Source organism: Cynocephalus volans, chromosome 11 (assembly GCF_027409185.1).
Source record: "Cynocephalus volans isolate mCynVol1 chromosome 11, mCynVol1.pri, whole genome shotgun sequence".
In the NCBI taxonomy this organism is placed as follows: Eukaryota; Metazoa; Chordata; class Mammalia; order Dermoptera; family Cynocephalidae; genus Cynocephalus; species Cynocephalus volans.
Genome location: NC_084470.1, coordinates 5,789,400 through 5,802,909, shown reverse-complemented (window position 1 = coordinate 5,802,909; position 13,510 = coordinate 5,789,400). Strand labels below are relative to the sequence as shown.

At 43.1% G+C, this 13,510-nt stretch overlaps 1 protein-coding gene across 1 annotated transcript in view; it reads left to right on the top strand.

The window, feature by feature from the left end:
* Positions 1-13,510, top strand: part of HECW1 (HECT, C2 and WW domain containing E3 ubiquitin protein ligase 1) — a 241,863-nt gene that overhangs the window by 133,730 nt on the left and 94,623 nt on the right. The window contains exons 11-13 of the mRNA XM_063114547.1: positions 916-1,055; positions 2,760-2,881; positions 4,974-5,159. Coding sequence (XP_062970617.1) covers positions 916-1,055; positions 2,760-2,881; positions 4,974-5,159 — 448 coding nt within the window. The remainder of the gene's footprint in view (positions 1-915; positions 1,056-2,759; positions 2,882-4,973; positions 5,160-13,510) is intronic.

Here is a 13,510-nt window from a genome sequence, read left to right as displayed (position 1 = left end):
TATACCTCAGGTGCCTGCCGTCTGTGTCCCACACACGTCTCACATGCTGTGACCGCCTTCACGTGGCTAGAGGTGTGGTTTGCGTGCCAGCCCCCCTCGTGCCACACAGATGTGCACGCTCACAGGGCAGCACCCTATTCTTACCCTTCCTTGACCTGGAAGTCCAGCACAGAGCCTGTGCACACTAGATGGGTTAGTAAACATTTAGTACCTGGCAAAGTGACTGACTGGCTGGCCAACTGAATCCCCAGCTCAGGAAGAAAACTAAAATGAGCTTTAGAATCAGCAGAAAATATTTATTTGTCAGCCAGCATGCTTTTAGGTATAATATTTCCACAGCCACTGCCCAACAGTATCAATTACCTATCAAGCAAAAATGGGTGGTAGAAGTATTATTCCAGTTTGTAAACTTATTAAGAGTAATGTAGAGATAATTTGATATCTTAGTTGTAACATCTGAATTTACTTCCCAAACCATTAGTGTAGACTTAGCCTGATTTAGTGTAGACTTAGCCTGATTTAGTGTAGACTTAGCCTGATTTAGTGTAGACTTAGCCTGATTTAGTGTAGACTTAGCCTGATTTAGTGTAGACTTAGCCTGATTTAGTGTAGACTTAGCCTGATTTAGTGTAATACGGGGAACAGGCTTTTTGTGTGTTATTATTTGTGTTGACTTTTTGAAGGTCACCGTACTTGAAACTCACCATAGCTTGAAAAATGAAAAGAAGTAAAATAATCCTGAGATACTTGTCTTGCTGATTGTTTTGGCTGTCTTGTGGGAATTATAAGCATTTCTTTCCTGACATTCAAGACAATTCTTTACAGACTTCTCTAATGATCTGCTTCAGGGCATCAGCCTCCAGTAAGCAAACAAACAAAAGTTAACGTCTGTCTTTCTGTTTTCTAATGCGAAAGGTATCAAAATATTCAGCGAACCATTGCCACAGAGAGGCCTGAAGAAGACTCTGGCAGCCAAAGCAGTGAGCAAGTCCCAGCAGGAGGAGGCGGAGGCGGAGGGAGCGACTCAGAGGCCGAATCTTCCCAGTCGAGCTTAGGTATTGGAGGAGGGGCCCCCAGACACCTGGGATGGCTGCGTGGCAGAAGTGGGAGAGCCCCTCGCCCTGCCTGGTGGGGTAGTGGTTACTCCTGGTTAAGAGGACAGGACAGGCAGAGGAGGAGCAGGTGCCCTGCTGCAGACAGGGCAGAGTGGAGCTTCCCCAGGATGCTCAGGAGAGGTGCGCCCACAGTAAAGAGAGCCCCCACCGTGGCTCGGTCGTGCAGAGACAGCAAAGCCAATGAACTCTGGGGACAGGCTGAGTTGGCTACGGTACTGGTGCATCAAGACTGCTTTTTTCGTGCTTTAATCATTTGTTGTTATGTAAATGTATTTGTTGGTGTCCTGAAGACTTTCTGCCTATAAGTAACACATGCAATACAAATTCACAGTCAATGTCAAAGGAGCCACCTGACAACACTAGGATGATTACTTGTTTGCATTTAGAATAAAATTCCGTACCCCCCTGAGAACCCAGGGAGCGAAGAGGTTTTGCAGAGGCCGTGCTGAGAACCAGCAAGAGCATTTGTACCCACTGTAGCGGCCCCATCGGGGCCTGGCTTTCCCGGGTTTCATTTCTTTGTATCTGCCCGAGTGGAACTCCGATGAGGATAATTCAAAGACACGAGACCGGCTTCTACTTTTCATACCTGTAATGATACAAGATTATCACAGTGACATTCCTAATAATCCACTTTCTTTTTAAATTGGGTTGAATGATGGTAGACTGATTTTCTCAGCTAGCTAAGCTAGAATGGAATATTAGACATTTTCCCGTGATTTTTTTAAATGCACGTACACAGTTTCTCCAGCAATTTAAGTTGCCTGTATTCTATTCACTTTGCCGGATATGCTAACTAAATAGACTAATTTGTGTTTTTCTGTTATTAGTTTGTTTGTTTGACCTTCTGAGAGAGATGGGGTACAACGGTCAAGAAATATGAGGAAAAAGGAACAGAAAATTTATCTCTGGGTTTGGTATTGGATCAGTTTGCATTCACTGTAACACACCATCCCAAAGTGTACTGGCCTAGACTCACAGCACTGCATTTAGCCCGCAGTTCTGTAGGTTGGTGACGAGCTGAGCTCAGCTGGCCACTCTGGCTGCTGCTGGGGTCACACACATCTGGGGCAGTCGTCAACTTGGCTATGGGCTGGTGGGTCTGAGGAAGCCTCAGCAGGGCGGCTTGTCCCTGCTTGCCATGGCTTCTCCTCTTGCAGCGGGCTGGCCCCAGCTCCCTCTTGCGGTGGTGGCAGGGATGCTAGAGAGAGAGGACATTCAGGCTCTTGAAGCCCTGACTCAGAGCTGTGGTGCCATCACTGTGTCCCCTCTGCACAGACCAGCCTCTCAACAGGGGAGGAGCTGCTGAGCCACTGCAGAGCATGCGACACAGCGAAGGGAGAACTGGCCCTTTCTGCAGACAATCTGTCATAGCTGTGGTCAGCAACTTGTAGAGAAAAGGAGAAAAGTCACTGGGACAGGGAGGAGATGCTGGAGCACTTGAGGCAGACTGAAGCTGTGCAGGAACTCCGCCAGGAAGTGACGCTTCGTGACTGGCGTGATGTGGCACCTGGTCATGTTGCCGTCAACAATGACGGTCAGCTGGGTGGGTGGACATTGTTTGCTGCTGCTGAGGAGAGAGAAGTACTGTCTGTGAATGGCTTTTCCCCCAAGTGCTCTGTGGCTTTGCTTCACTTTCTGCAGATCTGAGGAGAGAAGGGTCACTTTCTCCAGTGAACTCACAGAAAATCACCCTGCTGCTGCAGTCCCCGGCAGTCAAGTTCATCACCAACCCCGAGTTCTTCACTGTGCTGCACACCAATTATGTGAGTGCCCAGAATGCAGAGGGGGCCTGGCCCGTCTCCATCCAGACCCAAAACACAGCTTTGTAGGGTCATTTGGTTGATCAAAGAGGGCAGAACTTTGCCCTCGGACATCACAGTCTGCTCTTTACTGTCAGAGAATCTCTCAAACGGGACAAAGGCTGGATTCGGAAATGCTGTTGTCTCTTTGGGTTTTTGTTAGGCTCAGATGTGTTAATGTCTGTAAAGTGTTTTGGAGCATATACATATTTTTATTACCATTTAAACTTTAAAGGAATAAGATTTTATGTGACTAGATTCCCTTCAGCCTGAATCGTTTTTTTGTCTTTTTGTGACGGGTAAGGGGATCGCAACCCTTGGCTTGGTGTCGCCCACACCGTGCTCACTGAGCACACTGGCCATCCCTATATAGGATCCGAACCCGTGGTGGGAGCACCGCTGTGCTCCCAAGCGCTGCACTCTCCCGAGTGCGCCACGGGGCCTGCCCTCAGCCTGAATCGTTTTATAATGAAATTCTAAAGCAGATTTCTCCTAGGTAAAAAACTAGGTTTCTTTCTGAGATAGTTGAGTTAGTTACTTAAATACCATGCTGAAGTTAAATTTGATGTGATTTTACATATGTAGTTTTTCGTTGCCTTTTTTTTTTTTTTTTGGTATTTTCAAGAAAGCAATGACGTGATATCACTATGTCCATTAATTTTTACATTTGACAAACATTTTCTGTGCTTTAAGCACAGATCTAGGTTCTGGAGTCTCAAAGACAGATCAGGATGACACCTAAACAGTAGGAGCTCCCTGTTTTGTGCAGCAACAGCGTGTGAAAAGATCAGTGTGACGGGACAGGCCCGAACCAAGAGAGGACAAGAGCTGGGGGAGCACCAGGAGCACTTCTGGGGAGGTGGTGCTGAACTGAGTTCTGAGGGTTGAAAGTGGACGGGAAAAAGTCTAGGCAGAGGGACGGTCTGTTAGAAAGGGTGCAGATGTGATGGGCCTGGGGTTGCCCAGCATGGCTGGAGTGTGTGACAGGCAGGAGGGGAGGAGGCCTGGAGGTCCTCAGCAGAGAGCCAGTGGTCACAGACATGTGACCAGGTGGTGTGATGACTTTCTCTGGCAGAGTGGGGGGAGCCCAAGGGGGTTAAGGCTGGAGGCTGATTCAGCCACTCAAGTGAGAGATGGTGAAGGCCTCCGGAAGGGCCAGGAGCCTGGCTAGGAGCGGTCAGTTCAGAGACACTTCTCGTGGAGCCCCCGGTGTGTGGGTCCACTGTGGTCACAGTGGTGGGAGGTGATGACTGGACAGCTGCTTCTGCTTTGGGCACCCGAGTGAGAAGGTGATTCCACCGAGTGGTGCCGCAGTTTGGTTAGGCATGGAGGTTGTGGCCGAGCGGAGGAGATCAGACTCTACAAGGCAGTTTTGAGAGGCAGCGGACACCCAGTGCTCAGAAGCAGAGCAGCTTCCTGGCAGGACAGAGGGACTCAGAGTGAGGAATGAGGACACAAGTGCTGACTCCCTCAGCACCACGCAGGAGCCGCTGGGCCACCTCCACCCCTGCCCGGCTACATGCAGTCTGTCCTTTTGCCACATATCTACACACAGACACACACACCTCAGCCCTGTGTGCCATGAAATTGGCGTTTGGCATATTTGGAAACCCCTGAGACTTTCATTTCTTCCCATCCTCTAACCTCTTCACACAGACAAGTTTTCACATAGGATTCAGGGAACGGTACCCTTCTGCAGTCCAGCCTGAAATCCCCAGGGACCCTGAACTAGTATTCCCTGGTCTAGACAGATAAGAGGACCACAGGCAGACCTCTGCAGTCAAAGAAAGGAGAGAGCAGCCATGCTCAGAGGTAAAGTGAGGCCAGCAGGAAGGGAGGTCGGGCTGAATGGGGTCACAAACAGGTCCACGTGAGTCGATGATGCACGTTTACTTATCGAGCAAGATCTCAGCTTCCTAAGCCTGCATCCCAAGCAGGGGATATACATCTCTGTGTAGCGATCACATGGCGTCATCTCGAGATGCTCAGAGTGCACTTGGTCTGTGTTTTCCCTAATTCCCCACTCCCTACCCGATCTGCCCCGGCCCGGTCTCAGAGTGCCTACCGCGTCTTCACCAGTAGCACCTGCCTAAAGCACATGATTCTGAAAGTCCGACGGGATGCTCGCAACTTTGAACGGTACCAGCACAATCGGGACTTGGTGAACTTCATCAACATGTTTGCAGACACTCGGCTGGAACTGCCCCGGGGCTGGGAGATCAAGACCGATCAGCAGGGAAAGGTGAGTGGGACCACCCTGTGCAGCTGGCATCAAACGCTTGCTCGCTCTGCTTCACCAAGGAGGAGGCTGGCAGAAAGTGAGATGGAGGGTTGTGGGGAGGGCGGGCCATCTGCAGCTTCAAGCTGTGCTGTTGGTTGCTGGGAGGGCGGAGGCGTGGCTGTCCACATCAGGCCTTCTGCACCTCAGCACTGTTGCTGGGGGAGCTGGCAGGGACATGTCCTGTGCGTTGTAGAGTGATTAGTGACATCCCTGGCCTCTGCCCACTAGGTGCCAGTGGCACTCCCCCAAGTCGTGACATTGCTATATGTCCTCTGGGGGCCAAAATCATGCCCAGTTGAGGACCAGTGTCCATATCTTTTTCAATTTAGGTTTGAAACACAAAACCAGACACTGTTCAATCAACTTTCTATTGCTCTGTGTGCTTAGACAGCTAACTCTAGGGATAAAATTATTGGTTAAATGCAGGTGACATTATTAGATCACCTGCTGTGATTTCCCTGATAAGTCTTCAGTTCTCCTTAAAATATCCTGACAAACGGGTGGGGTGTGCTGGTCCCATGTGATGTTCCTGGACTGGGTTTTGCCTCTGCGTGACCTTAGCACAAGCTGGTCCTTCTCAGCAGTGCTTTAGAAGCCTAGCTGAGTCTGCTAAAGTGACAGTGTTTTTTCTCAATCATCATCCGTCATTCCAAAGGAGTTATGGGAAGGCCGACCAACTTACTAAACGACCGTCCCTGTGTAATCTTTTATGAGCTTTGCTGGAGAGAATCCCCCGTCTTATAGTCTTCACCAGCACACATGTCTGAGTGGGCAGCTGCGTTGCATGGCACCCTTCCTCTGTGACTGTGGACCTGCAGAGTGCTAGTTCCCCAAAGGGAGGTGTGGATGTCCTTTTCCTCTCAGAGCCATGAATCCCTCTCCCACAAACCCCTTAATGTGCTGAGAACCTGGACACTCTGGAGTGCAGGGAGAAGGAATGTGTCCACTAATGCAAGTTGGTTAGTGAAGTGAATCTCTAGGACTGCTGCTCTGTAGCAAGGTATATTGAAGGGAGCAGGGAGGGACGTGCATTACGTGGTAAGAAAGCCACCACAGCCAGAGCCTGCTCCCTGGGACCTACCTTCTCATTGACTGAACATGGCCTCCACTGGGAGGATGACAGTTGTTTGTGCTAAGGACTTACCGATATGTATTAAGGTGGGAAATAAGGCCTGTGCCAGAACAGAGAGTGAAGGGACATCTTATCAGAGCCAGGTGTACCTGCCTCACCAGTAGTCTCCGGGGGCCACATTTGCATTTATTGCTTAACCAACACCCCGGAGGACACTGCTATAAATCAGTGAATGGAAAGCAGCGTTTATGTGCACATAGCATGAGTGATGCAGATGGTCTGCTCAATCCTGGATTTCCACAAGTGCAGTTCCTGCACCAGGATGCAGACAGCAGGGAGCCCAGCGGAATGAAAGGAGGCCTCCACATGCCGTCACCTCTGCCTCTCTGTGGTACGCACAACGGATGACGCGGCCGCCTCCATGTGGTGGTCAGCACACCAAAGGAGAAGCACAATGCCTGACATACACACCGAGACTTTTATCCTGTTTTGGAATGCGTATTAGGGAATTTCTGGCGAGAGATTTTTTTCCCCCTAATTCTGTTTAGTGAGATAGTATAAGAAAGAAAGAAAATCTGAATTTAAAATAAGAAGACTTGAGTTTTACTTTCAGCTGTGATACAAACTATCACACACACACACACACGCACACGCACACCCCTAGTTGGCAGACAGAGTTTCTAAGAGGAATAACAAATTGCTGGGGAAAAGTGTGCCATCCCCATCCACATGGTGTCAGAGAGCAACAGTGGAAGAGGTAGGGTGAAAGGGCACATGTCATGTCATTTCAGACAGGTTGCATGTCATTTTAGACAGGTTACCCTGGGCAAGGTGTGGAGCCTCTCGAGCCTCCGCATGCTTGTCATAAGATAGTAGTAACCATGCCTGCCTTGAGCTGGTGATTTTACGTTCAGACGTAAAGAGTAAATAAGTTAACGCAGGCATCCATGGCCATGTCATGGGAGAAAAGTGGTATTCACCACTCTTTGTCTTAATGTCCACACGAAAATCCAAGATCAGACTGGCAAATGCAGGAAATAAGAGAAAACCTCATTGCCAAAGTCCATTGATGATGGGCATAGATGGAGAAGAACATTTTGGGGCTCTATCCTACATGCCCAACCACCCTGTGACCTGGAAAGAATGTACTGCCGAGGAGACTGGGAGTTAGGAACGCAGCTCATTGAAAGATGGGGTGATGATAGCTTACCTCGCAAAGCCAACTTCATAGCTGATCAGAGCAGATTCCACGTACCAAGATGATCTTTTCACCCCTTCCCCTGGCAGTCTGCTTCTTATTTATCGACACCTTCAGAGATGACAGCTTCACTCCTATTAGGCACTGCGGTTGGAGGCAGAAGGGCCGGGCAGAGCTGCCTGAGACGTGCAAATGCGTAGTCATCCCCCAAAGGGAGACGCCAACGAGCTCAGAGCTGCGCCACCACAGGAGCGGAGCAAAGAACACGGCGTCTGGTGCGTCTGTCATCTGGAAAGTCTGAGAATGGAGGACACGGACTGCATGTGGCCTTGCAGCTGGCTCCAGGTTGTGAGCAAGGAGCCGGTCACCATGCAGAGGGTGGGGCCACAGGCCCATGGTGCTATCTTGTGGAGGAATGAGTGAAATAACAAAATGAGAAGGGCCTGTGAAGAGGCACCACCACATGAAGAGACAGTCTTAATCCAAGGGAAAGCATGCCTTTTTCTCAGAAAGTATGATTTCCTTCAGGAAACAGAAAGAAATTTTTAAAAGATATATGTTTATCTTTCACAAAATGGTACAGGAGCACACGACTTCTATTAAGGGAGTGGAAGAAGCCAAAAACAGAAAACGAGCCGAGGAAGCAGACCTTAGGAAGGAGGCTGACAACGGAAAGGTTAAGACCACAGGGCAGAGCCGCAGAAGGAAGCAGGGAGAGAAAACAGCAGAGCTGCGCTGCGTGCAGCAGAGTCACCGAAACAGCATCCCAGCACCCAAATGGCACCTGCAGCAGAAGAAAGGAAAGAAAAGGCATAAAATAGGCAAAACCTCCCCCCAAAAGAAAAAACTTATCTTTTCTGTGAGGCCTTCCCCAGCCACCCAATCTCATCTCACACCCTTCCCTAGATCCCTAACCCACGATCTGATCTACGTTTGTTAGGTTTACTATTTATTGTCTGTTTCTCCTGGTGGGATTTCAGACTCCTTAAAAGTGGGAATCTTTGTTTTTCTCATTGATGAAAATCCAAGGGTCAACAGCAGTGCCTTGCACATAGCTGACACTCAGTAAATCTCTGTTGGATGAATAACTTATGGAGGTTCCTGAAGAAGAAACCAGAATGGGTACAGCAGCAATGGTTAAATATTAAATCTTAATACTCATTAAACAAAATAAGTATTAAAAGTAAAACTTTGCTGATTTAAAATAAATTATTCAGATGGGCATATTAATTGGGCTTATTGAATTATAGTCAAAGTAATTAAAATAAATTCTGCATCTACACATGTTCTGGAATGTCTTCAAATAGAGATATTTAAAATCTTGTTAATATGCAGCCGTGTTAATATAAAATTTACCTACAAAAAGAATAAAAGTCAGGCAAGCTTTAACTTTCCCATCCAAAAACTAAACTGTGGACATCCACAGAGCAATGACTGCAAGATGTTGATGAGAAAAGGCTGCAGCCCAGGAGTCTGGCAGGTATACAAACTGGTGCCATTCATGAGCAAAGACCATAGAAAAACAACCTCCCATGCAAGATCAGAGCTTACCCTAGTTTTCCACCAATCCTGATCAAGCACCAAAGCCATTCTCCAGATGGATCACTGATGTGCAGAAACAAAGGATCAGAAATGAGAAAATCATAGAAAAAGGCCTGGTGGTGAGGATTCAAATTAATCAAATACAGAAACACAAATAATTGCCTTTAAAAAACTCCAAAACAAATCAGAAAAGCCCAAATAAAATATGGAAAAAGATGTATAATAAAAATGGAATATTGTATAGTAACAACCAACCTGGATCAGGATCCCCAGAGGGTGATGAAAAGAGGAGGAAGTGAGGAGAAGGGAAGGTTGTGCCACGTCACATTGGATGATTTGAAAAACAAGAGCCAGATACTCATTAGTTATCTGATAAACTTAAAAGGCCTTAAAAGGTTTGTACTACTTAAAACAAGATTTTTCTCTTCCAAATTCCAACGAAAGATGAAATTAAACAAAATATAGTTTGCACAGCAAAACACAAGGAAATTCACAGAGAGAGCGGAAATGATAAAGATAAGTTAACAAGAGTGAAGCGAAGCATAGCAGCTGCGGCAGCGTGTGGAAACAGGGTGAGCTCACGTACCGAAAGGAAGACACCTTCAGATTCCATAACAAACAGATCCAGACATACTGAAGAAATGATTCAGAAGGCTTAAAAATAAAAGAATAAATGTTAATATAGAGTGAAAATAATAACAGAGAAATCAGTGGTGGTGTATCAGTATCATACAAAGGAGACCGCAAATCCACAATCGTTAAATGGGATCAAAGGAAGATTTTGTATTAATCCATGGCACAATTAAAATAAAGACACAATGATCATATACCTATGAGCCAAATAATACCATATTATATTACACAAAGAAAAGTCAAAGAGAAATATAAAAGGAAATGAAAGAAATACAGTTACAGTAGGAAAATGTGTTTTATATCCATCAATTTGACAGATTAAATAGACAAGTAAGTCAGGATTTGAATAATATAGTTTTGTGTTAATGAAACATATATTAATTATTTTGTTAAAAATAGAGCTTACAAGAATGAATAAACAAGATGTGTTATATACATACAATGGAATATTATTCAGTCTTTAAAAAGAATGAAATTCTGGCACATGCTGCAACGTTGATGGACCTTGAAGACATAAGTGAAATATGCCGAGTGAAATAAGCCAGACACGAAATAAAACTATGATGTGATTTCACTTATGTGAGGTACCTAGAATAGTCAAATTCATAGAGACAGAAAATAGGACAGAGATTACCAGAGACTTGGGCAGGGAGGGAATGAGGAGTTATTGTTCAGTGGAAATGGTGTTTCAGTTTGGGAAGATAAAAAAGTCCTAAAGATGGGTGGAGGTGATGGTTGCACAACAATGAGAATTTACTTAAGGCCACTGAACTGTACATTTAAAAATGGTTGAAGAACTGTACACTCAAAAATGGTTGAAATGGGGCTGGCCAGTTAGTTCAATGGTTAGAGCATGGTACTGGTAACACCAAGGTCCAGGGTATGATCCCTGTACCAGCTAGCTGCCAAAAAAAAAAAAAAAAAAATACAAAAAAAATACAAAAAAACAAGAAAAATGATTAAAATGGTAAATTTTATGTTATATATATTTTGCCACAACAAAAAAGGAAAAAAGGCCCCAAAAATAGAGCTTATAACTTCTTTTTGAGATCCTATGAAACATCTTTTTTTAAGTGATAACTTTCTGTACCACAAAGAAAATAAAAAAGTAGAAAATACTCAGGTTGCATTTCATGGCCACAAAGCAATGAAACTAAATTTTAAATAACAAATTTAAACACAGCCATAAAAACAAAATCTTTGCCAACTGGAGATTCAAAAGCATGCTTCATATGACTATTGGGTTTAAAATAAAATGAAGACTTAGAAACCATTGAGAAATTATTGAAAATACATGTGAACAGTACTTAATAAAACATGGGAGACAGAAAGACTGTATTCAAAGGTTTAGTAGCATTAAGTGGTTTTTAGTACCAAACATAAAAGTAAATATAAAATATAAACTTCCAAATCAAAAACTTAGAGAAAAGATAAAGCAACAATAATTAAAGAAATTTATTTTAAAATGTATTTGAAAATAATTTATCAAAACACAGAAATGTATGAATTAGAAAATAATTGAGAAATGATGTAAAGGTTGTTTTAAAAGAGAAATAAATTAATCCAAGGAAAATGATAAATGGAATGAAGAAATGAAAAATTAGATTTAACAGATAAGGAGAATTTTTTTAAAAGAAAAAAATGCATACATAGTTATGTAAATGTCTGAAATAAATGTTAGAAAATCTGGAATAGATGAATAACTTTTAAAAATATGCATAATTGATAAAAAAATGACTTGAGAAATATAAAAAATTGAATAGACCTGTAATCATGTAATAAGTTGGAAAATGTCACCTCTCCCCTAGGGTGACGGAAATGCAAAGGATTACTCAAAGCACTATGTATGCATTGAGAGGCCCAGAAGGACTGCACTTCAGTAATTTCGCCATTAGGAGGAGAAAACTGAATGTGACAGCCCCGATTCAAAGTTAGCTTCTCCTTTTTATTGTAAAGACAAGGAAGTTTCGCGAGAAAATTCAGTTGATTTAATCATTACAAAAAACACAAGGACATGGGCAGAGTTATGGCTAAGTATAGTTTTAACAATGGAAACTAGCAACATCAGTGAAATAAACAAAGTGACATTCCATAATGCAATTTGTAAAAAGTTAACTCGATCCACCAACAAAAGCTTGTTCTTAGCAAACACTGTCTTTTCCTACAGCAATTTTCTTAGTATTTTTACATAACAATCAAGTAACTTTCTCAACATATCAATCAGTAGGTTAACCTGCACCAAGGACATCTGTCCTTGAGCCAGCAATTTTGCTGTGTTACAATTCTTTATCTGCAACAGAGACTTTAGCCTGGGGAAAGTTTCCTGTCTTTTGCAAGCTTAACATTTCTGTATGTAATTCTAAAAAGTTAGGTTATACCTGAAACGACAGGGCTTTGGAAGCTAGGCCCTGTGAAATACATTTGTTTTATAAATGTTAGTATCCTCCACAGGAAAATATATCAATGAATTGCTTGCCCCGTCCCAGATATCTTTACGATCTACTTCAGATACAGGAAAAAGTGGGAACTGCATAGTTTATGATATGATGCAATCATAACTGCTAATAAAACCAGATAGGCAAAAGCTATTGGCACAAACTCTGGTGTATCCATGCCATGGACTATTACTCACCAATAAAGAAGAGTGGGCAAACTAACTTAGATGAATTTCAAGGGAGTTATGATGAGTGAAAAAGCCAATCCCAAAAGGTTACGTATTGTATGATTACACTTACATAACATTCTTGAAAAGACAAAATTACAGAAATGGATGGGGAGGGGAGTCGGGGAGTATGATCACAACAGGGCACATGAAGGATCCTTGTGTAAGGAAACTTTTCTGTCTCGACTGTGCTGGAGGACACATGAACCTACACATGAGATAAAATTGTGTAGAACCAAACACGCACACACACACAAATAAAACTAGGGAATTATGAATTTTTTTTAAAAATAGGCAAAACTCACTTGAGTTCCAAAAACCTCATATTAAGAAATGAAATGTTAAATTAGACAGTACATGAAAATAATGACACACCACAATTAAATCGATTTTCTCCCTAGGATGCAAGGGTCATACACTACTAGCAAATCTGTTATTACTAGTTACCACTAGTATTTTAGCCAGTAGTTTATAAACTATTGAAGAATTTCAGTTGATCATTTTAAGAAATGCTAGAAAACTACTGGATAAAAATCAATTACACCTTCGTATTTTGAAAACAAAAATGTACTTTTAGTAAACTCAGAATGTAAGTATGTCTTTGTGACCTAATAAAGGCTCCTTTAAAACAATGAGCAACATGGTATTATACCTATTGGACACTGGTAGTTTTCCCCTTAAAATCAAGATCAAGAATAGATTTCACCAGTCACCTCTAATTTAACATTGTTGTAGAAGTTCTCACCAATATTACAAGAAAGGAGGTAAAAATAAAAGCGCCCTGGTAAAGGAGACAAAATTATTATGATTTGCAAGTGAAAATCAAAGAGGATATAATTTTAAAAGTAGTTTACTTGATAGAAACATTTAATATGATGAGCAGACAAAAATACATATGCAAATAATAGCATTCTTCTAGGTACCAGCAATGATGGGTTATAAAACATTATAGGAAAAAAAGCACTCACCATAGCAGAAGATAGTGTTAAATATCCATAAACTGTCTTATCCAGAAATATGTGTTTTTCAGGAAAACAACTACAAAACTTTACTAAGGAAAAAAATAAACTTCAATAGACATGATCAGAAATGAGAAATTGGTACACTGACTGTCATAAAGAGTAAATTCTCTTAAAAATAATTTGTAGTCTTAAGGTAATTCTAAACAAAATACCAATACAACTATTTTGGAACTTAATAAAATT